Source organism: Taeniopygia guttata, chromosome 20 (genome assembly GCF_048771995.1).
Source record: "Taeniopygia guttata chromosome 20, bTaeGut7.mat, whole genome shotgun sequence".
In the NCBI taxonomy this organism is placed as follows: Eukaryota; Metazoa; Chordata; class Aves; order Passeriformes; family Estrildidae; genus Taeniopygia; species Taeniopygia guttata.
The window spans coordinates 525694-550626 of record NC_133045.1 but is presented as its reverse complement, the minus strand read 5'-3'; the positions used below and the strand labels follow the sequence as shown (position 1 = coordinate 550626).

The 24933-nt window shown below is 38.0% G+C and overlaps 1 protein-coding gene across 7 annotated transcripts in view; it reads left to right on the top strand.

Annotated features, from left to right (window-relative positions):
- The window catches only part of RBM39 (RNA binding motif protein 39), a 30793-nt gene that overhangs the window by 508 nt on the left and 5352 nt on the right, over positions 1 to 24933 (top strand). For 2 of the 7 annotated variants that reach the window (XM_030288845.4, XM_002192200.7), the window contains exons 2-12: positions 2951 to 3013; positions 4864 to 4913; positions 7814 to 8008; positions 13401 to 13466; positions 13569 to 13622; positions 14996 to 15113; positions 15710 to 15862; positions 16390 to 16527; positions 18020 to 18085; positions 19123 to 19327; positions 19542 to 19619. In XM_030288845.4, the coding sequence (XP_030144705.1) occupies positions 2963 to 3013; positions 4864 to 4913; positions 7814 to 8008; positions 13401 to 13466; positions 13569 to 13622; positions 14996 to 15113; positions 15710 to 15862; positions 16390 to 16527; positions 18020 to 18085; positions 19123 to 19327; positions 19542 to 19619 (1174 nt within the window). In that variant the 5' untranslated portion in view covers positions 2951 to 2962. Of the gene's footprint in view, positions 1 to 2950; positions 3311 to 4863; positions 4914 to 7813; positions 8009 to 13400; positions 13467 to 13568; positions 13623 to 14995; positions 15114 to 15709; positions 15863 to 16389; positions 16528 to 18019; positions 18086 to 19122; positions 19328 to 19541; positions 19620 to 21194; positions 24925 to 24933 lie in introns of those variants that run through there. The other 5 variants (XR_012051600.1, XM_072917202.1, XM_030288852.4 and 2 more) reach the window with 5 other exon arrangements.

Here is a 24933-nt window from a genome sequence, read left to right as displayed (position 1 = left end):
CGCCCCGTCACCGGGCTCCGTGCGGTTTGGTTGTTGCCGCGGCCACGTCGCGGGCAGGCCCGGCTCCCCCCGCTCCAACCTCCCCCTGTCTTCCCGCGATGGCGCTGGGCGGAGGGACCGGGCGTGAGCAGCTGCGGGGCCATTGGCGCAGCGAGACGGGGCGGAGGTGGGGGAACGGCGGGCGGGGAGTGAAGGCCTTTGGAAAAACCGAGGTGGGAGGGCGGCCGCGGCGGGTCAGGCAGCGCTGGGCATCACTGTTTCTGGGAAACCGAATTCGCTCCGCTCGATCGTGTCAGGAGCATGTAAGAATTGAGAGAATTGGGAGTTTTAGGCTGCGGACCTGCCCGCAGACATATGGGTCCTGCTGAGAGGTTAGCTCCCCTTCTGAGGCGTCGGAGTCCTCTCTAAAGTTTCCTGGTGCTCTTCCAGGACACCACATGCAAAACGTGTCGAATTGTCATTCGTTGGAATTCTAAAATAATTTTGAGAACGGGACCCTTTAAAATTCCTTTTATCTAATATAGTACAGCAGAAAGAGAGTGATTTGTTTCAAAATAGAGACTAGTTCAGTTGCAGTAAATTTCATGTCCCTTTACATTTTCTGTAGATCCACGAAGTTTCAAATGTAGTTAATTCCTTTTTTAGTTTGATGTTTTAGCATTTTTTTTGTTGGTGTTTTTTGTTTTCTTATTTGGGTGGTTTTGTTATTTTTCCTCTCTACAAACAAGTTAGTCATATATAGCTTTTTTGAGAAAGCTGAAAGGCTTTTAGGAAAATTATTTGGAGCATTCATGTTTAATGAAAGATACTTGAAAAACTGTCAGGACTTTCTAGTAATTTGAAATTATTAAGCGCTTTAATTTGTGTTGTTGTTTTTTTTTTAATACTTCCAACTTTGTATGTATCATTATATGCATTACATGCATGCATTGCAGGGCTGTCAACAGGACTGTGTTATACCTAGAGAGAAGGTACTGTGATAACATGGTATTGTCCCAGTGGAACTGTTTTGTAAAGAGTACAGAGATTGCAGATTGCTGGGGTGAGGCCAAAAGTCCGTGCAGCTCAGCAGATTCAATGATGGTGGCCAGCAGTAAATGCCAAAAGAAGAATGAACAGCGCAATTACACATTGACAGTTCTCTCTGTGTGCACTTAGTTAGTTGTGGTTCAGGGTCACGAGGTGTGCCTTTGTTTTATGAAAACCTTTTTCTTTAAACTTTTATGGTTTGTTTTTTGGTGGGGTTTTTTTTTTTTTTTTTTTTTTTAACATTGCATGTGGTTTTTCTTTGTTAGGATCAGCAGTGCCCTTCAACAGCGAGTTCAATGGCTAAATGTTTTGTGAATAAGGACCATTGTTTTGAATCCACTGGATGATAGTTTAGTCACTCATTATTTGGGTGAATGCAGTAATAGTCATTTCCTCTGCACTTTTGCATGCCATTCAGGATTTGATGGTCCCTATTATGGCCACCCCTCTTCAGGATGAAGAATTCCTCCCTAAGTATAGTCCGATATGTTGGCTAAATTAGACATCTGGAAATGTAATCTTGGGTGGGAGTTGTCACCGGTGGGAATTTTTTGGTAGAATTCTGGGTTTGCATTTTTCATGCCCTTAATCATACTGATATACTATTTATACTGTGTACTGGTAGAACAGCTGTGAATTAAATCACATGCACGTATGTAGATGGCTTGAAAAGCTGACTATAAATACTGTAGTATAATTGAGCCATTACACTTAAAGGAAGGACAGTTGTATCTATAAGCGATAGCATCATAGTCCAACAATTTGAAAATTAGGTTAGTGTGCCTCCCTTAAGTATTGAGTGTGAACTTCTGGTGTTGTGATCCTGCTTGAGGATGCTGTTTTATTCTAGAAGGTATCCCTGGGCCAGGGTCAGATGTGCTGCAGCTTTGGTAAAGCATCCTCAGTTATGACATTATAAGTGACTGGTGTAAAGGATCTTGATGTGTTAGAGCATTTTCATTATTCTGCCGAAGTCTCTGGACAGCACAGTTCTACTGCCTGTACACAAGGTGCAAGAACTAACCTGTATAATTAAAAATCCTTTTTATTTTGCACACACAAATCTTCAGTGTTGGGCTGTCAGGCTTGGATCTAGAGGACTGGCCATTCTGGAGCTTAAGAAAGAAAAAGAAGAGAAACTTCCACTAAGAGATTTGAGGAAGTTGAATGTCTTAAGTTTAATGCCAAGAGTCTTGAGGGGTGCTTAATAGCATATATGCATAGGGAGAGGAAAGCAAGTGTCAAAGTGATTCAGAGTATAGGGAACATAAACTTATATTAAGGGGTTGAAATTGGAAAATAAGAGGAGCAGCTAAACCCAAAATGTCTGTGGTGTCAAGTGTTTTCTGGTGTGGTGGATGTTTTTGTTTTGAGATGTGAAGTTCCAGACTGGATGGATTTTGTGTGTGCTTTAGTAGCTTTTAGTGCTGGAATCATAAATGTTTAACTGTCACCCCTGTTATGGAGTAGGCTGCAGTTCTTAAAGCACCATGGTGTCCACATGCTGAAATTGGTAAATGGTGGTGGCAAAGGCTAGGAGCTGTGAAGAGGTTTGCCTGATTGTTCACTGTGCTTTGCTGAAGCTGTAGCACTTCTCAAGATGGCCACCAGAGCTGTGTTTCTCTGTTATAAATATGCTGTGCTCTTTGTTTTGAAAGAAATTCGTGGAATGCCTCTGGGTTTCCTCTGGCTAATGGTGTTCAATCACATTTTGTTTTTTGCAGCTATAATTACTTTGCACACATTCATTGCCATCTGATTGGGCAAAACTTCATTCCAGTTTTTGTTGCAGATACCTACTGAATTTGTAAATGTTTAGTGAATTTGAGCTAATGCAGTGATGACCTCTTAAACAAAAGCTTTTGGAATTTAAAGCGCAAGGGTGTTTTCAGACTCAGGTGGAATTTGCTTCTTCTTTCAGGTGTTCTGAAAAATGGCTGATGATATTGATATTGAAGCAATGCTTGAAGCTCCTTACAAGAAGGTGAGAAAAAAATATGCCAGTGAGGTCCTGTTTACCTTAATTTAGCATTATTCATGAAACTACTGCTGAACTGTAAACTAACATCCCTGGAGCCCTCATGATTTATCTTATTGGACATACATTACATGTAACTTTCAAGTTTATATATTCTGTTAATGTAATTATATTGTGCAGTAGTTTCACTTCAGCGTGATGAATAAATGCCCATCTATCTCTCTTTGTAGACTTGCCTAACGATATCTCACCTCTACTCCCATGAATTCACCTTTGATTCCAGTGTGAACTGTCAATCATAAGGTAGTAATTGAGTGACGTATCGCTGTACCGTGGTCCCCTAGGTTAAAAAAAAACAACCACCAAACACAATCAAAACAAAACAAAAGAAATCCACCCAAAAACCAACTAAACAAAACCAAAAAAAAACCCCAAAAACCAAAATCCTAAAACTTTTCCTCTAAAATTTTGAAGTCTAGCTTGGTATAGCAACAAGGTGAATGCAGTGGTCTGGGAAAACAGCGGGGTTCCAAGAATAACCTTTTCACCAGTCCCATAGCAAGTAAATATTTGAACAATCTGCTCAGTGTGAGAAGAATGGGACTTGCTTTTAATGCAGAAGGCTGCTGGCGTTAATCTTTCAACAGGGCAGATGAAAATCAATTGCTGAGTGAACGAATTTACAGAAATTCTTGGATCCCTGAATAGAATGTTCTTAGCAAGTAAAAGACGATATCACAGTCTGCAGTATCATTCTAAAATAAGCTCTTGTGTTCTTCTGTCCTAGTTGTTTAATTAGGAAATGTCACATTTTCTTTGAAAGTTTTATCAATTAGCTTAGTGATGTCTTTCACTTAAACCAGCAGCAAATGAATACTGTCTTTTTTTGTTTTCCACCAGATGGTGGTGCGGTGTTAAGAGACTGCATGCTTTAGCACTGATTTTGAAATAAATGTATATAATTTTAAGTTGCCTAGGAATTGTACTTTTGATGTAAACAATGTGATTAAACTGTAAAGCCAGTATATAAGTTATACAGCAGCTATTGTTAGTCTGTTCTGCAGTGTTTATTGCAACCATGTCATGAATTTTGGATGAGCATTTGTAAGTTTTGAGTGGTATATTTAGTTAATGTAATATTTAGCAGTTATGTTTACATCTTGAAGAGAAATTTGTGAACTGTTGTGTTAAAATTTTTGTGCCCTGGCTTAACATGGATATTTTCCATGTAAACAGGTATGGAAATAGGGAATGTTTAGGCTGGACTGGTGGATTATTGATGGCTTTCTTGGGAGTCGACGTTACTAAAGCAGTGTGAATCCCTGTTTGCTTCAGGGCAAGATGTGTGACAGAGGTGACATCAAGCTCTTACAACCCTTCAACGAAAATGAGTGAAGATCTCGGGAATGGCATCGGTCACAGGAAATCAATAGTGGCTGGCAGCTAGTGTAGCCACGGGGCTTAGGCAGAGATATAGCCTTGGTACTGATCAGAGGGGCTCGCAAACACCTCAGACTTCCTCTTAAACTTTATAGAAATAACATTTAGTCACATGAGTGCTGAATTCTTCAGGATAACTTGCTCTCTAAACCATGTAAGGAAGTATCTACAATTTAATACACACTTTTAAATGATGTAAGTCTTGTATTTTGTAATTGTATGACTTAAATTTAAGCAGCAAAGTGGTTAAACATGCCTACTTAAATTTTCTAAAGCTTTCCACATTAAACTGTAAACAAGTAATTTAGTATTAAAATTTTTGTTTTTTATTTTCTTATTCCTATTCCCATTACCCTTTGACCACTTGAAATATTTCCGCTTCGTCCTCACGATGTTCTTCTATCAACCCTGCTTAGGATGAGAACAAATTGAGCAGTGCCAATGGCCATGAAGAACGCAGCAAGAAGTAAGCATTTTCTCAGTTGTGTATATTTGGGTAGAGGCTCCTGGTTTTTGTGGATTTGTGAATCCATTCCAGTGGTGTTTATAGAAGTAATTGGAAAAAGTTTCAAATTTGCAGTTGCAGCAATTTGGAAATTTTCTTTTGTTTGCAAATGTAGTTAATACCCTTTGCAAGTGATGTAATCAAAATTGCAGAAACATTCACCTAGCATCAGGTAAAAATACAGACTTAGTATATTCAGCATATTTAAATGCTTTTAGTTACTTTAACTATGCAATGGATTTTGCATTTTAAAAATTATTTGTTGTAGAATTGTGGTTTGGAGCAGTGGAAAGCAGTTAAAGACACCAGTGCTTCCTTAAAAAGGTTTAGGGTTTTGAATTGCCTTGCTCTATTCTCCGTCTCCCTGCCCTTTGAAGACATCTAAATTTATAATACAAGTTTTTTTAAAAACAAAAGTATAAGCCCACCTTTCTCAGGAAGCGTAATTCCAGGGTGTGTGAACGAACACCTGCTGATACCCAAAAGGTGTGTAGTCTGTAAAATAAATTCCTTACCTTACAAGCATAATTTGGTGAAGAGGTAGTTGATGTAAAAAGAAAAATTACAAAGTTGACAAAACAGTAAAAAGTTAGCTGTGTATTACAGAAATGCACTGAAGTCAGCATGTATGCTGTTGTCACCTTCTGAAGTCATACAGATGACGTGCTGAAGTACTCCAAAGAAAGTTTTTTCTCAAGTCTATAAATATTTGGGAAATTATAAATCCCATTTCAAGGTCAGACTTAGGTTGGAATCTAATTATCTAAAATTGATTGTACCTTTTATTTGTGTTCTAAATAATACAATGAAAATAATTTTCATGCTAACTACTGAGACCTCTAAAACTCCATCAAAAATAGCTGCTGTCAATATTCTTAGGCCCTAGAAGTTAATTTTGGATTAATTCTTGTTCCTTATAATCTTTAGATAACTATTTTGTTTGTGATGTGTGACAGTGTATTCTGTCAATGAAGACAGAGGTGTATGTAGGGTTTGCAAGATGTCTTGCTTTTCTTTAAATAATTGAATTGTGTCCAAATGGTATTTTTTACCTACTTCAGTTGGGCAAATACTGAAGTAAGATTCAAACTGTCAGGAAAATCTGCAGCAAACATCAGCATTTTAAAAAATAAATTACAATATGCAGCTTTCAGTAATTGTCAAATCATACTTAAATGTCCATTTTATTAATTGGAAGAATTCAGGATCTGCATTTTTACTAGATGTCTATACTGTAGGTCCAGCTTAATTGTGGTTTGAAGGCAGAGCATGGATCTGGACTGCTGGAAGTCCTTGCCTGCGAAGCAGGTTCCCTCTGTTGGATAGGGAACAGCTGCTGTCGTTGGTGAAGAGTGACTGCAGTTACTAGTTACTGGTGCTGGTCAGTATAGTGAGCTTCAGGGAATGTTTTTCAGAGCTATTTTAATAGTGAGTGATTTAGGGTTTTATCTTGGGAAAATGTTGGTAAATTATGGATCCTAGAGGAGAGGGACAGTGTGTGCCTAACCACACAAACTGCATTACAGCAGGAAGTGTGGTTAAGTGATTCTGATGACATCACACAGAAATAGAGAACTATCAGAAGTTGTGAAGCTTCTGAATATCAGGTTTTGATGCAGATGCTTCTCTGTCCATACAAAAATATTAAAGAAACTTATGGATTATGGCAGATAAGGAAAAAAAAATGTGTTTAAAACGTAATTGCAAAATGTTTGTCTTCAGAGATAAATACCAAGATAGTTTGAATGGGCCTTCCTAGTTGGAGACTGGAGAATAAAAGCTATTAATAATTAGGTTCAGTTAGATGTGGTAGGTGAGAGATGTTTTTGCTTCAGAAATTGAAACTGACTAGAAGTCTTAGTTTATACATGGTCACAGAAAGCCACAGGGATGAATCTTTTGTAACCCACATGCCCTTTTAAAAGAATTTTTAAGAGTATGAGTGACCATGTTGAGAAAAGATTATATCTGCAATCAGAAGGCCCAAAAGGAGGATGAGGAAATATTCAGTGACAAAGGATGTTTCAAACTTTGAAAGTTTAGCAGCAAAGTTGATTATTTAGCTGTCTTAAGTAATGGCTTGAGCATCTGTTTAACATGTATCTTTTATATATGTACATACAGATATATTTTAGAAACTAGGAGACTAAGCTTTGGTGGTCTGAGGCTGAGATGGAGGAAGAAATTTGTGAACAATCCAAATGCAGTAATGGAACAGTTGCTTACTGTACATATTTTTCAAATATGAGGTATAATTGACATACAGATTTTAGAAGATTCAATTTTCTAAGTAAATTGGTAAAGTTTAAAAAATCTGCAGTTTGCCCCAAACCTCTAACAGCTATTGACTTAAGAAAGCAAGTGGCTTATGAGTGGGAGTAGCAAGTAGGAAGCTAAACTCTTAAGCAGCATGTTAAAGAGTATTGGCAGGGACTATTAAGTGGAAACTACCTTCCTTTCCCCCAGACTTGCCTCTTTCTTTCTATTTTTGTTGTGTTTTGTTTTACTTTGCTATATAATTTATTCTTAAAATCACGACATATGTTTGAACACCAGATGAAGTATTGCAACTGCTGTGTACTAGGTCTAACCCAGGAAGTGGGTTTTTAGTCCTTTTACTCTTCTGAAAGCATTCTCTAGCAATTAAAAAATTTGAAATAAAAATGTGCTGTTGCAGACTTCATGTGGCTCATGAAAGGAGATTGTTGACATGCTTAACCACCCATTTAACAATAAAAAGTATAAATACCAACAGGTACAAACTTTTCCCATCAGTGTCTGTGACATCAGAGAAACTGTGGAATGTGGGGTAAATAACACTGAACTATGTGTGTAACTGAAGTTGCACTTTTCTTTGTCAGGAGAAAAAAGAGCAAGAGCCGAAGTCGAAGCCATGACAGAAAGAGGAGCAGAAGTAAGGAACGCAAGCGGAGCCGAGATCGGGAACGGAAAAAGAGCAGAAGCCGGGAAAGGAAACGGAGCAGAAGCAAAGAACGCAGACGCAGCCGGTCTAGGAGTAGAGAGCGCAGATTCAGAGGCCGCTATAGAAGTCCTTAGTAGGTTATTTGTTCAGAGTTGCATGTGTGCTGCTTCGTTACAGTGTGAAAGGCTAAAGTTTCACTCTCTGCTTTCTAAATTGGTCAATAATTATCATAGAAAAGAAAGTGAGATGTTAAGTTTGAAGAATGTTAGTAAATACAGAGTGTAAAAGAAGATAGTAATATTCCTTTTCTAGTTTTCATTCTTGGCCAAACACAGAGATGGTTAAGCAAATGAAAGAATGTGTACTGAGTGGAAAACTTAAGTTTATCACAAAATCAATATAGCAACCAAATTCTCTCCATGTCCTGAGTATTTAAAGTATATGAACTTGATGGTTTAACTGTCAAAAAATTAATAGTAGTCTGTTAATTTGGTTACAGGCTCATACTCCTGTTTTTTTTAGGTATTACTAAAGATTTTTACTGTCTTGCTGTTCTTGAACATTAACTCCATAAATGGATATTCACATAAATATATTCCATGTTTATGCATCCAGACTGGAGCATCTTGTCTTAGCAATGCCCATGTGTTGCAAGTTTGCCCTGCTTTTTTCTCAGACTCGTTTAGAGGCTGACAAGAATTCTTTTGTTGCACTCAGCTATTTAGCTTGATAAAACTCCAGTAATAGGTAGTTCCAGGCATTTGTAAATCAATTCTCAAAAGCTATTTTTTCATCAGTATAATTTCTGATGTTTTGTACCATGGCTCTCCCCTTTGCTTCCCATCTCCTCTTTCTGCAGAAACTCAGTGAGAACTGGGCTGTATGCTCTACTGTCATTGATTACCTGAGGCTGTTGTTTGTCTCTGCTGTTGTCCAAGTCTCATCTCTGATGTCAAATCTTGAAATGCAAGATCATGTTGAAAGAAGGCATTTGAAAAGGATGTATTTTTTTAATCATGACATATAATGCCATCCATGATAGAGAAATCTCTCAAGATGTTTGAGCAGAGTATTTACCTTCTGCTAAATTGTAGGCTTGTGCAATTTTATGAACATGAATGTTCTTCTTGAGGCTTTTTGTACTCTTGTACTACAAACTTCCTGAGGTCTCAGGATCTCACTCTGCTAAGTCACCTGGATGTTGGCATTTTCGTAATGAAAACCTGCTGCAGTTCCTGGCTCCTCTAAGGTGCAGTGGCATCCTGTGCATCATCAGTCTTGTGTATGTAGGGATCATAATATATCAGCCCTGCTTTTCCTTTGTCTTGAGTATCAGAGCTTCTGCACACTGCTCTAGACTTCAGTTGTCAAGATTTCAGCAGTGCAGAGTTGTTTTCCTACAATTCTATTGCATGTGTAAGATTACAGTAGCTGGTTGGGTTATGCCAGTGCCACTGTTGTGGCTCAAGGTACAGAGGACCTTGATCAAAAACTTCAGCCTTCTGTATATGGAGCTTGCTGTTATCCTTCCCTCCAGTGCAGTGTTGTGTGGAGAGGATGTCCTTTGTTTCATCTTGTAGTTGGGAGTTGCTGCATTCTTCCAGCTCTGTTGGAGGGTTTTATTCTTTGTTTTTCTTGTTGTCACTGAGTGAGAAGGCTTTTCACCTGGAGAAATTTGGGAGTTCCAGTGTCCTAGTCTTCCAAAATAATTTCTGCAAGTAGAGGTTGAAAGTATTGATGTTACTACAATAACCCATGCCTGTTTTAATGCACTGAGATACGTTATCCAGAGAGATAAGTAATTTTGAGGGGTCTTTTTTGCTATCCTGACACTCTCCCATAGCTGTTCTGGATGATTGCTCTGGTGTTGAGACGCAGCGAACAAGAAGCAGAGATAATGTAGTGTGCTCTGAGGGTACATAGTTGTCCTTATTCATTTGATAGTTTGTTCACTGCTTCAGCTGGCAAATTGTTGCTTTCATTTAACCAGGTAGAATTCTAGTGTCTTTAGATGGTTTTGTGGAAATTTTTTGTAGGGCAAGCACATGTGTCCCAGAAGCTTTGGTGTTGACTGATGGCAGTCAGCAAGCAGTTGCTTCATTCAATTGTAGATGATGAATGGTCCTGTTAAAATGATAAACATGCTAATGTGATTCCAGACTTCTAGTTTTGGCTCTAAATGTGTGAAAGAGAAGGGATTGTGAAGAGTTCCTGTTCAAGGCTCTTAAAATGTAGGAACCCACCTTTAAATGTGTATTACAGATGCTTAATTTCAGGGAGATGAAAACTTTTGTGATAAAGCCTCCTGCATCACCAGGCACCTTTGGATCTACATATATTGAGCTTTTATTTGAAGAAGTTGTCTCTGTATCAGTGGCGTAAGTTCAGTGTTTCAAAAGTGACTGCCAGAGTACTTTTTCTGGCTGGAGCATCTATTTCTGGAATCTCTCCTTGTGAGGCTGTTTGGGTAGTTTTGGGTTGGAGTTACTGCTACAGGGTTGTAACTGACTGCAGTATCTAGATAAAATTGCTTAATGGCTTCTATTTTATCTTATTTTTTACTCTTCCTCCTCCTTGTGATCTTTCTTACGGGCTTTGTAAAGGCTCATTTTTAAGCTGATTATCTGTAAACTGAGATGATTTTGCTGCTGGGAGCAATTAGGAGGCATCTCAGCAATAGTGAGAAAAAAGTTTAGTCAGTTCTGAAGGAAAAGGAAAGGAGAGTGCTACAGACAACCTGAAAACTTCAAGTTTCTCACTTTAGGCTAGAAATGTGGTTAATCGTGGTTAAATGCTTTAATTTTTAAAAATCGGGTTAAAATTAGGTGACTGTCTTGCATTGCTTAGTGTTCACAGGGATTTTTTTCTCATGGTCTTTTCACATATGTTGTCCCTTAAGTGTTACATAGCTGTATCATTAGGTCTGTTAGGAGAAAGAACTTGACTGAGTAGCCTTGCTTAGACATGTGCTGGGCAAGTGCCAGCTGCTGCTAACATAAAGTAGAAGTCACGTAGACCATCTGTTTCTATTCTGAAACCACAAATTTAGACAAAGCTGTTAGGAAAACAGGTTTATTACAATGATGACTGAAAGTTCCTTGTGATTCTCCTGGACTTTGTTAGCCAAAGTTTGCTTTGTCCGACATTTTTTTGTTGGCATCTTGAATATGAATGAGTAGGTAAAAGCTGATCATTTGCTGGCTTTCTTCTGACTTGACCATTGTTGGGCCACGTGGCATCTCGTAGGTTTTGTGGAAGTGTGTGCTTTGGCTGCACACAGAACTTTGGCTTACAAAGGTAGCTCCTAGACATGGAGAATAATGGTTTGTGACTTGGTGTTTCCGTACAGGTTAGCAGGAACTGGGCAACAATTGTAGAGACAGTAGAAGCAATGAAGAAACTTTACTTGAGATCTACAGCTTTACAAGCAAGTCTTCTTAGAAAAACACAGGGAGAATATTGTTGAAAAGGGTATACTGTTGATTTTGAGAAGGTAATTTGTGCTCTCACCTTGCCATAGGCAGCTTTCTGCTTGGTCTGTTCCAGTGGTCTGGGATTTCTTAATGTTGGTTTCATGGAGTTCTGTGAATAAGATAGTACTAGTCAATAAGGGAAATGGAGATTTTTGGAGTTGCAGTGGGTTGTGGGTTTTCCCTGCCCTTTTTTCCTCTTCCCTCCATCCGCACTCCCACTTTGTGCATGTATTTGAAAACTGTTATTTCTCAGTCGTTTGTGTTTTAGTTTGGTTATTCATTAGATTTAGATGAATACTTACAATATTTCTTTCACCATTTCCTTGAAAACTCATGGTCTTAACTATTTATTATTGTTTAGTTGGTCTGCATGTTAGTGTTCTGGAGTCACTTCAATTGGTTTGTCTGGCTGCATTTGAATTAAAATGGAGAGCACCATGTTTTACATCTGATGGGTGCAAGGTAGTCCCGTGTCTGATTAGAAGGCAGCCTCTGAAATTAGTACCAGTATTTCCAGATGCGTCTTTTGGCAGTCATTCCATAGATACTGAAGAACCTGAATGGACACTCCCAGCAATAATTTGTCTGGACTTGAGCAGGAAAGGACGTAATTTATCCTAGGAAAAAAAAAGTCTAGTTTTGATCAATTGTGATCTTATCTCAACATGTGCCTGTGTTTTATGTCTTATTTTCTCTCAGTAAGTAGTTATCTTCTCTTCATAAGTAGTTTCTAAATGGCCTTTTTTCTTTTTTTCTTCCAGTGTTGTACAGGGACATATTTCCCTTGCTTTAACCTGGCCAGCACGGTTTTGGATCTTGGCCCCCTACTTCCACCTGTGTCATGACATGCTTAAAATATGGGCATCCTCCTCCTTGTGGTGGATGCTGAGTTTTAACTATAAGCATTTCTGCTCTGTGAGGAGCAAGAAGACGTTTTTCAGACAAATTGCTTGTCCAAATGGATTTAGTGAAAGCCTACTTAATGTTTTCAGCCCACTGTGTCTTTTGGGGTGTTTTACATCAATTTGTAGCAGCAGCAGAAAGAATCAATTGTGTACACATGAAAAGCCAAAGCCCAGTGCACAGCATTCAGTCTGTGCAGCAGTGCCTCTGCGCTTGGTGAAGATACAGGAAGAATGTTAACAGGTGTTGTTCTTTGCCTTTTGAACAACTCTACCAGGAGATCAAATTCAGGGAGAGCACGATAGGACGAATCTTAAGTGCTCATGTCACACTTTGTTCCTGGGTGCTCAATTAACTAGCAAAAGGACTGTCCTTAACATAGAAGCAAAGGGCAGATTGCAGTATGTTCTAAGAGACTCTGTGATGCCTTGAGAATTAAATTAGATTCAGTGAAGAGATTGGATTCCTTTTGTGGTTGTGTCTGTATACAGCTGACTGCTGGGTTCACTGCTTCTGTGGTTTGATGGCCATTAGGAATTTTAAGGAAGCTTCATTTACATATTTGCAGCACTTAAGTGGTTAGAACCAAAATATCATTAGTGAAGGTGTCCCTTTCAGGTGTCTGCAGGGAGCCACTTTGGTTTGCTCTTGCACCTTAAATTTCATGGAACTTTTGATTTTAAAATGTTACTCGAGCAAGTAATCCTGCCGCACCACTTGACATGCAGCTCTGAAGTATGTAGAACTCTTAAGTTCCAGGCCTTGAATGTCATGCTTTGCAGTCATCAGTATGTAGAACTTGCACGTGGACAAAAAAACAGGTGAAAATTGTTATAACAGTATCTGTAGCTTAGAATAGTTTGCATATACAACTGTGCCATGACTGACTGTCTCATGAAGAGTCCTGCATATTCTGGGATTTTGTGTTGCAGGTGAAAGTGGGAGGGGATCATATTCTGTGCCTTATGGTCTGAAGTGCTGCATGTATTGATAATCAGCTGATAATATTATGCATGCTGTGGGTGCTGCTAATGGAAATGCTGACAAGTTCAGGGGCAAGGGTGGGTGAGCGCTTGGAGTGTAATGTGAGTACAGACAGGAAATGTTGAATTAAAGTACTCAGGTGTCTCGTCTTTTCTCTTGCCATAGTTCTGGTCCAAAATTCAACAGTGCCATCAGAGGGAAGATTGGTCTGCCCCACAGCATCAAATTAAGGTTTTTGACTTTTCTCTGTTTTTCATTGCATCATTAATAGGTTTTGTTTAGGAGTGGTATATTGGAATGTTTTCTTGTAACCTTGTTGGTCTTTCTTTTTAGCAGACGTCGCTCCAGAAGCAAAAGTCCTTTCAGAAAAGACAAAAGCCCTGTTAGGTATGACTTTTTATATGTGTTTGGGTTGGTTTGTTTTTTTTCCAGTTGGAGTTGGAAAAGTGATGGTGAAATAATGTATGACTACTTGCTCTCTAGCTCATCACTCGTAAGTGATGCTGGAATTCATTCAGAAAGCCAGTGAGAGAAGAGCATTGGTAGTATGTTGCTTTCTCCCCATGTCATAAAGGGTTGTAAATAATGTCAGTTTGCAAAACAAGTCTTGATTTGTTTGTTTTTTTTGTGTTTCAGTATTCTCAATCTTTTCCCCATTAATTGTGATTTAAATCAGCTTTTCTGCTAAATTGTGTTTAATAATCTAGAGTATGGAATGGAAAAATACAAATGTTTCTTTTTGCTATCCAGTATTTATTAGTGTTATTTGTTGAGAGGCTATAGCTATATGCCTCTGCAATCCAGGAGCTGCTTATCCATTCTTAGTCTTCTCATTTAAGGGAATAGGATTTAGATAGCTGCTAATGAGATTATTCTCGTACATTAATGCAGTCAAATTTAACCAATCTCATTTTGTTTTTCAATGACTGGCAAACTCTTACTGAGATAATTAGGTTTAAATTTTTATTGTGTTTTCTAAGTGATTAATATCTGTGTGATTAATTTAATAAAAATGCATACAACATGGATAGAAGCTCAATCCAGGATCCACCATGCTACTTCCTATGTAACTTGTACTTGAGTACAAGTCAGATTTTTTTAGATTTGAAGCTCTAATATGTTAACAGTGGTGCATCTAATTTCAGCTAATAGTTCAGTATTGAAATAAAATTATTCTAGTTCTTAATGTGTCAAGGATCAAAGTAATTCACTATTAACAAGCTGGAGCTATGACGTGGGGACCGAGAGTTCTATTTACATTGATGTCAGTCTTGTTTTATGCAGTGGCTGTAGTGATTCCAAAGTGGCTGGGTAAATGGAAGATGTGAGTTGGTAAAGCCTAGCCCACACTACTTGTCTGAGAATTTGGAGAGCTGGTCTGTGCTAGTTTGCCCTGTTTGCTTTTGTGTTCTTGTTCTTCCATCTTTTTCGTGAAAAGGACATTAAGCTCCATGGTTGTACCTGGTACCTGTTCTAGACAGCAGCAAAATGGTACCTCGGTTTATGCTTTTGCACATAAAATAGAATTTTCCAGTCATACTTGATGCTCACAGTTGAAATAGGAAATTCAACTTATAACTTAACATGTTAATGTTTGGTACTCCCTTCAGTTCTTTACTCTGCCTTTTTTTTTTAATACAACAGGCATTTTTTTTTTCCTATCAGACTGTGAAGTACTGATTGTTTAGTGTATCATGTGTGGTCCAGAGATGAGTTATTTTAATTCACTTGATTTTTTAGCTGAACTTTACTCTTTACAGAGAACCTATTGATAATCTTACCCCTGAAGAGAGGGATGCTCGAACAGTGTTCTGCATGCAGTTGGCTGCAAGAATCCGACCGAGAGACCTGGAAGAATTTTTCTCTACAGTAGGGAAGGTAATTGATAAGGAAGTTAAAATTGTCCTGGATTTTGCCTCAAGCTGTCCTAGTACAACTTAGTACAGGTTTGATAGTTTTTTGGAATTGTAAGCATGTGGCTTTCTGGAGCTTCCTGTACCTGTGCAAAGAGGGATTAATGGTGAACTGATTATTAAAAGATTTGAACATGAAAATGTAGTTTCTTAGTAGTTGCTTGTTCATGTAATGCAGTGCAAAACATATTGATGCAATTCTGACTCAAACAACTTCATTTTTCGTATTTTCTTCTTTTTTCAGAATGGTCGGTCAGTTGTAGTATCATTTGAAAATTCATGTAACTTCTAAGTTGGAAAAAACTTAATTTAGTCTGTCAGCTGTAAGGTTCTGGTATAAAGCATTAGAGTGCTGCAAGTTCTGTCACATACAAAACAAAACAAAACAGTGGCTTTAATGCTAGCTTGCCTCTGGGATATGTTTGTTACAAAAGGCGTATGCTGCTGTAGAATTAAAGGTGTTGGCTTGATAAATAATTCTTAGTATGTGTCAGCGAAATAGGCTGCATTGGGTTTTTTCCTCTTTCTCTAAAATATTTCCATACTGTTGTTGCCTTTTAGGTTCGAGATGTGCGAATGATTTCAGATAGAAATTCCAGACGTTCAAAGGGGATTGCTTATGTTGAATTTGTTGATGTTAGTTCAGTGCCCCTGGCAATAGGACTGACTGGACAGAGAGTCCTGGGTGTACCTATCATAGTACAGGCATCACAGGTACGGAATTGTAAACCTCATTTTTGTTCATGCAGAGTTATGCCTCTTGTATTTTGAGGAGAAAATTAATGTTTGAAAATTTGGCTACCACTGAATGTTTGGAAAACCTTAACAAGAATAATTATTTAATGGACTTTGGTTTCCCTTAGATAACAGGAGTTGTGTAAAGGCATTAGGAAAATACAGATCTTAAGCAAGTAACAGTAAAGAAATTGTTAATAGTGTTAGAGAAGTAAAGGCTGTATTTTGTATGCTTTCCAGATAATCTACTAGGCAGAAGCCAGAATTCTGCATGAAGCTGTTCAGTTTGAACAACTTCAGCTTTTGGAGTATCTTGTCTCTGTACTTGGTCATGGGCTTGGGTTTTGTAGCTCTTAAATTCAAGTCTGATGAATAGACTGCAGATCATGCAACAGCTTCTGTATGTTTGGTGAATCTTGTCATTTAGGTATGAGAGATATTTACTTCTTATGTTAGGGGTTTTTTATTAATATCTTATTGAAGGTGAATTTTCATTTCCTTCTTAGGCAGAGAAAAACAGAGCAGCAGCAATGGCAAATAATCTGCAGAAGGGCAGTGCTGGTCCTATGAGGCTCTATGTGGGATCATTACACTTCAATATAACTGAAGATATGCTTCGAGGAATCTTCGAGCCATTTGGCAGGGTAAACTTTAATTTGGTGTGTTGTGTTAGAGTAGTTTATTTGAAAAATCTAGGTTAGTTGTAGAGCCATGGCAGCTTCTGGAAATAATTCAACTTCATACTCACAAAACACTTGTGGTTTTCTTTTTCTTGCACTGCTGTGCCCATGCATTCACAGGTCTTAGGTATGTGGGTAGTGTTGGAAAAGAGAATTTAGATTTGTGGTGGTGTCCAGTGAATTTGAACAGCTGGTCTTAGAAAGTTCAGAATTCAATGAATACCTGAAATTAAGGAGCAGGGAAAAAAAAAAACAAAAACCTTGAAACCAGACAAATTCTCTGTGTTGTATCCTGCTCTGGCAGCTTGTATCTTTCCCTTTCAGGATTGTGAATGGGAGCCCCATTTCAAGGGTTAAAGCACAAAAAGCAGAACTGGGCTGAGGTCTCAGAATAGTACTGTCATCTGTTTCAGATGACTTTTTGCTGCAGCTTTAGCTGATGTTAAGACCATAAACTATAGCAGTATGTCCTTTACAGCTCTGAGTTGGGCCCATTCTCACTCCTGATCATTGGGCAGCAGGATGCAGCACAGTAGTAAGGTTATGTAGAGAGAATTATGGCAGTGAGCAGATAAAACTAGAAGTTTCCTGTGGAGTTACAATACATTAGCCCTACTGGTGTATATATCATTTACATAGGGGAAAAGTTAGATATTCAGTATGCTTCTTAATGGGTAAAAAGAAGCCAGTTAATGTTTGAGGTTTTTGCCTACAGTGTTTGGGTATGAACTCTGCCTCATATACATATATGCTTTTCACATGCTTTATTCAGAATCAGTATGCCTGTCCCTTTAAATCTCTTGCACAAAACCCTGGAAAATTGCTGCAGTTGATTAAATCTTAATGTACATGGCTGCTCTTCTGGTGGTTTGGGTTTTTTTTCTTCCATCAAGGTCTGGCAGTAGGATTAAGGTAGTTTAGGAGGCTTACATGGAGACCTGTGAAGATCTTTACTTCTTCCATATACTCCAGTCCCCCCCATGCTACTTTATGGCTAATGGGTAACTCAGTGATGTGTTTTAAATTCAGTAACGGTAAACTTCTAGGAGTTCCCATGTACCAATAGTTATTAAAATACACAGGTTTTTCTTAAAGACCTTTGTCAGTCAGGCATACTGCTTTTCTTTTTTTGTAAAACAGTTTCTCAGCATATGAAGTGTGTTTCACTTACAATCTGATCATGTCTGCATGCTTATTCTGCCAGAATTCTGCATCAAGCCTCTACCCGTAAATGAGCTCAAAACCCTCATGTTTACCTGCTTCTCTTACTATCCAAGTACTTACTTAGGTGTCTGTATACTAATTTTGAAATTTTGGGAAGGAATAAGAAACTAATTTTTAAAAAGTTTCACATTCACGTATGTGTATTTGACAGGGATGTTTTCATGTTGTGTTCTGGTATCTTGGGGTGTGTTCCAAAATGTTTTTTAATAAATAGCTTTATTCTTATCTTTAGATTGAAAGTATTCAGCTCATGATGGACAGTGAAACTGGACGCTCAAAAGGATATGGATTCATTACGGTATGACTAGAATTCTTAGGTTTCTAGGATGATTTCTGAGTGTGATCTTCCTGTGTAGGAGAGTATAGCTGTATGTGAACCTTCCTGTGTATGTCTGTGTTGTTATATAGTAGCAGTATAAACATAATGAACTAAGCATAATCTAAATTTGTTACACAGGCATAGGAGGTACTAAATTGCTACTTGATAACTATGTATCTCATTTCAGAAGTATCATGTTGCAGGATACAGCACTGGCTTTTTTCTTTGTTTCTGATGGTTGTCTGCATATTGAGAATGAGTAGTGAATATGTTTAGATGGGAATAGTTTTCTCTGTAGTCAGTGCCTGCAAAAACAAATGCTGTCTTCTGCAGACAAAGACACTACTAAAGACCGGTGTTTTTTATAACTGAAAATTATTGAATTTGAGGTTTTTAGGGGAAATAAAATTATAGGGGCTGAAACTTTCAGTTGAAAACATCTTTCCTCTTTACCCTCAGGTACACAGTTTAGTGAACTTGAGTTTCTTAACTGACCTGGCAATTTGTCATGGGGAAAAAAGTCTCAGCTGGGACCTCTGGCACATGGACACAAATTAAACCAAACATACTATATAGTTCATACTTGATGATTTTAACACTGATAAAATGTTTGTATGTTCATTTTGATGTTTCGCAGCATCAAAAGCAGAACATCTGTTTAGGAATAACTTGTAAATACCATGGCAGTTGTAAGGTTACAAAGGAATTGAGTATCACTCTTGAAAGAGAACCACAACCATGACTTTTGTTGATTGCAGTATCTTGATGCTATAACTTCAGCAATATATTTGAATATATAGTACTTAATTATGAGAAAGTAAATACCAAAACACGTGTATTTGGTTTAAATGAAAAATTCTGAGCACATGTACATTAGCTTATAGAGTTTCTTATATTTTCTTCTATTGTCTTAAAGAGTTTCTTCTATTTGCGTAATTGTGGATACTACAGATAGCAGAAGCTTTTCTGAATCCTGTAGGCAAGTATTACTGAATTTCTGTTTTTCCAATCTACAGTTCTCAGACTCTGAGTGTGCCAAAAAAGCCCTGGAACAACTCAATGGATTTGAGCTGGCTGGGAGGCCAATGAAAGTAGGACATGTAACTGAGCGTACTGATGCTTCCAGTGCTAGCTCATTTTTGGACAGTGATGAGTTGGAACGGACTGGAATTGATTTGGGGACAACTGGTCGCCTTCAGTTGATGGCAAGACTTGCAGAAGGTGTGTGCAATGTTGGATAACAAGTATGTGAAGAAGTTTGCAGAATTTTAATTAAAACATTCCACAGAGCTGTTAGGATAAACATATGAAACATTTAAATGCATAGCATTTTTTTATCTTTTGATTGACAACAGGAAGATTCCTGATACTTCTGTTACTGCATCCCTAACTGAATGAAAGGCTTGCTCCAAGGTCTCTCTGTGTTCTGTTCCAGGTACTGGTTTGCAGATTCCTCCAGCTGCACAGCAGGCTCTGCAGATGAGTGGATCTTTGGCCTTTGGAGCTGTGACAGGTAAGAAATTATGACCTATATATTTAAAATTACTTCATAAACTTGAGACAAGAGGTATTTAACTGTTTTTTTTGTCTTTTAAAATTAGGTATTGCAGCATTTTTTACAAACTAAAACACTGCAAAACCATAAGCAAGTTACTAATGACAATATATCACAATTTGGTTGGGTGTGATTCACTTTGCATGTTTTTTCCAAATTTGCTGGTTTTCACCCCAAACCTTCATCTCTTCACTATTTTCTGTGCTAGTGGGGATTTGTATATTGTACTGTAGTATATGTGTTGACTATTAAAAATGGCAGGCTCAGAAATGGAAGGGGATTGACCCCTGTAGAAAAACCAGAGCTTTACAAGGGGCAGGAAGGTTATTAGGACTGTATTGGGGGACACATTATAAAGATGGCAGCAGCGTTTTTACAGCGTATGTGCTCATGAAGAAAGACGTTTTGTGTCAGGGAATGTGTGTTGCTTGGATTTGGCTATAGTTGTATGTGTGTTCTTCAGGTGGGTGTGCTGGAATGAGGCTGAGGGATGTGATTCTGCTGCTTAGTTCATAGCTGTTTTGAAAAACAAACTATTCATGGAGTCTTCAGAACTAGACCAGGGAGTAACCTCCCCGAAGGCTACTTTTGATTAATACTGTGAACAAAGGATATGAAGCTGTCATAACAGTAGAAAGGTCCTGAATGTCACAAATAACCAGATGCTGGAATGTGTGGGAAGTGTCAGGAAAGTAGCAAAGAAGAGGTGGCATTGTTGTTTGCCTTCCAGCAGAGCTTGTGATGGAAGTGATTCAGACTTGAAGAGATGGGTCTGAATCATGTTACTGATGGTCAGGTGCAGTCTTAAGAAGAGCATACATATGAAGCTGTAGACAGTTGCTAAAAGAATAAAATAGAGTTGTTCTAGAGATGTGCCCTTGGAAGGGAAAGGAACTGGCCAGTGACAGAAAAATGTCGGTTGCCTGTTTGAGAAGGATGAAAAACATACAGTAGCAAGGAAAAAGTGTGTCTAGTCCAGAAAGAGAAGGAAAGGTAACCACCGCTGAAGTTAGGTCAACATTTATGCAGGTTATAAACTGGTGTGGCAGTCTCATGTATAAACACATGTCAGCAATTAGAAATGAGAATAGTGTTTTAAAACAACAGTAGTCCTTTTCCTCCTCCATATTTGAAACAAAGTCAAAAAAATCCAAGCTCATTAAATCAAGATGGCCAGAAATGGCTGACACAGCTGCATGGTTCAGGTAGTATGGAATCAGTATGAGAAAACATGGCTATGGAGAAATAAATGATGAGGCCAAATACAGGTGTTAGAAGATGATGCATGTTTAGCAACTGTAGAAATAAAGATGGTAGGGTTATCATTGTTAATTCAACTTGTACAAAAGGAATAATGCAGACACGCACAACTTAAGTAACTTTGGAAAAAGATAAAGCTTTTTGCTGCCATAGAGTCATGAGCTATCCCCAGAGTGAGATTTGGTTATGGATTAAAGATCTCTTTACTCTTGTTAGAGAAAATTACTACCAGGAATTATGTCATTGTGGGAGACTTTAACTTCCCCGATACAGATTGGAGAAGAATTGCTAGTAATAATGGTGGGGCCCAGATATTCCTGGATGTGATATCCGACAAATTTCTTCATCAAACACTCACTGACTCATGAAGAGGGGATGCTATTTTAAACTCAGTTTGGTAAGTAATGGAGATGTTATGGATGAGAATAGAAATGACCATTGACTTGAGGGATCATGAGTTGCTCACATTTAAGTGGAAGGATACACAAACAGGTCTAACTGATGGTTGAAGAAACAAGGCAGTTAAGTCATCTGGTCTGGGTAACTTGGGTGTTTGAATAGGCAGGATGTGAAAAGTTTCTTCTGTTTCACGTTGCTAATGCTGTGTTGGATCTGTATTCTACAGAAAGAAGAAGTTCTGTTAGTGTGGGCTCCACACTAAACGTGGGTGATCCGCTACCTCAAAAGAAATAAGGGATGATCACACAGCCTATGAAGAATAGGAAAAATGACTGATAATAAAACAATATTTTTATTTTGGGAAACAGATAAAAAGATAATTGTCTGCCAATAGTCAGATTGAGTTAGACATTGTTAAAGTCATTAAAGCAATAGGTAAAGGTTTATCAACACTTGAAAAAAAAAAAAAAAAAAAAAAAGAAGTGGGTCTCAAGTGAATGAAAAACTACTCCCAAGATGTTTCTCTGTATTTAGTTGCCTCAATTTGTAGTGGGGGTACTAGTCATAAAGTTTAGAATTTGAGGAAGGTAAGCTAGGAATATGTAGTTCAAAAATAAAAAAGAAAATTACTCCCAAGGTAGAAAGAAAGCTAAAAGTAAGAGGCTAATGTAAACAGTTCAGAGGAGCAAAACTCCCATGAAATGAGTGATGGAATACATGTATGAAACATGAGGTCTCGTCTCTGGTATTGTCCATAAACATTTTAAGTCCATGATATGGTATATTGCTGAAACATATGACTCTAAATTACACTTGAAGTACACTTGAAGGAAGAAGAATGTGGTATGGCCAGATTCTGGTCCTATTACTGAGTAGGCTTTGCTCTTCCAGAAATCATACTAAAAAGAATAAACTGGAGAATATTATGAAAGTATAGTATACTGTTAGAAGCTGTATTTAAAGACCAACCGTCATTGATTAAATTGCCTTTCCTTGGCAGAGGAGGAGCAGCTTCTTGCTGATCTTTGTACTTGTCATTTGGTAGTTATTAAACTGGAGGAGTAGTATAGGAAGTACAAGGTGTGTCAAGAAGCTGCCTCAGAAAAGAAATGATTTTTTTACAAGTGAAAGCTGGGAAAGTTGGAGGCTATTGTTACAGCAAAAATTTGGATGTTGGGCTGGTCTTGTGTAATATTTACATGAATGAAAATGGTCAGCAGTAGGTATGAGGTAAATAAATGCATAGGTGCTGTCAACGAGAAATTCTTGGGGTGTTGTATATTGTTCACCTCTTCAGGGTTAAATCAAATTCCACTCACATAGTCTGGGAGCTTAGCAATGGAAGAATGGCTAGGGAGGAAAACAATACCTAAATACTTCAGTTTATCAGTGCCAGAAGCATGATATATCATTAAAATATTAGCTGTGTTCCTAGAGGCAAGTAGGCCTAAAGTATCTGAGGTATACATCCGCAAACACTTGTGATAATCTGTGTTCAAGAGGGAGCCAATCAAACTAAAGTAGGGAAGGTAAAGAATTAGTTTTAGGAGATGCCTAAGAATTTGGCCATCCAGCAGGAAAAATAATTAGAAGCTGAACAGTTGCCACTGTGTGCTCCCTGTTCTCTTTCTGAACATAGGAAATTTAAAATAATCAGCCTATAGAATATTCTTCTAATGTTTTGTGGGATAAAGCCTTCCTTACTTGTGGGAGGAGCTATCTGTTTATGGCAAAAATTGACATGGTGTGCTGCAAAAGAGGAAGGGATAGGTATCATCCTGGACCTCTGGTCTCTGTTCTAAGTAATGACTCAAGACACTGGGCAATGCTTGGCAGGCTTTGGCCTATTTAAAGCTATCAGGATTTCAAAATAAACTTTATTTTAAGATACAAAATGCTTTGATAGATATGTCTGTATTTCTGCTTTATCTGTACACTAAACATGTATTCCCATCATGCTAAACTTGCTGCTCTTACAGGTGTTATATAAGTATATACTGAAAAAGTAACTTTGATCTGAATTGGACAGATGTATTAATTTTAGTTGCTGCATAATGTTTAAAACTATGTTTAGGGAACCATGAATTGACAGTAAAGAGGGACAATTAATTTCTTAATTCTGAGTGATTTTAGAACTGAGAGGACAGGACCGTTTTTCAGTCAAGAGCAACAAGAGAATCCAGTTGATAAAAGATCTGGTGAGCAGTGGTTATGTTCCAAACGTTGTAGATAATTAATCTGAGAAACTGTTGCACAAGATAGTGGTAGCTGACTTTGCTGTGTTTAGAACAGATCTTACTTGGCCCTGGACAGAATTTGCATTGATGGTACTTGCAGGTTTACCATGTTAGGTGCAGGAATTCCGGAGCATTTGCCTGTAGAGCCCCAGGTTGACCCATGCAGACAAGTTCAGCTGGACATGATGGATTGGAATTGCAGCAGGAAAAGTGTCTGTCCTCATCTAAATTAAAACTTTGGATATTTGCTGATTTCTTTAAAATGTGTTTGTTTTCTAAAGAGTCTTGAGTATTAATTAACTAGGTAATTAGTTACAGATTTGGCCAAGACCATGCAGTTTCTGCTGAGACTACAGGCTAAGGCAGCGTTTGCTATTGTGATATTTCTCATTCTGTGGAGTTGAGGACTTTGTGGGTTCAGATCTGGATGGAAAACACGCCAAACATGGCCAGCTCTTTTTACAGCTCAGCCTTCAGAGCTTACTCCTTCCAGCCCTTGTTTTTCAGTGTGGTTCCTGGTAAGTGTTCTTTGCAAAACACTTGGAAAGGCACATGAGGAAAATCTAGAGAGAAACATTTATTCCTGTTGGTTCTTCAGTGTTGTGCAGGAGGTTTTATTAGAAAGGGGGAAAGTATGTTGATACCTGGTGCCTTCAGATATTTCCAGGTAAGCTTGGAAGCTTACTTGGTGCTCATTACTTGCTACTCTCTAAATGAGTGAATTAAGGTGATTGTTTGCTTCAGTCTTCTCACACCTAGTATCTGTTAAATGGAACCATGATTGAAGGGGCTTATGCTTACAGTTCTTGGATTCTGAAGTTTTCTGTTCAAAGATGTCAAGTATTGAAGTCATACAGTTGGAAATGGCTAGAAAGTCTGCATTTGTTTGTTCCCATCACTTTGAATTGGGACAAGTGTATGTTGTTAAACAAGCAAATAGATGTTGTTAGACAATTAAATAATGTTTTCTAGGCAAATTACATGTTCTGAACACTGGAAATAATTTTGAATTTGAAAAATACCAAAGTTACGTGTATGATGCCATCTATATGAAAGCATAGCAGATTAAGTATTGCCTTACTCTACTTGAAATTTGATACCTGCTTTAAGAATGTCAGGTTTGGGTAGCTGTCTGCTTAACTGCTTTCTGGTAGTAAAGATGTTGGTGTTGACAGGCACCTTAATGTGTGTCAGAATTGCTGTAATTATTTTCTCATGGAGTAAAACATGTCTTGTAAAGACCTCAATCATAGCAAAAGAAAGTTGAAAATGATGCATTGAATTAAAGGACATGGTCATGTCTGCCCTTTTAAGGTATTTTTTCTCTTTAAAATACTTTGTTGTCACAGAATCTGTCATATACAGAATACTCTAGC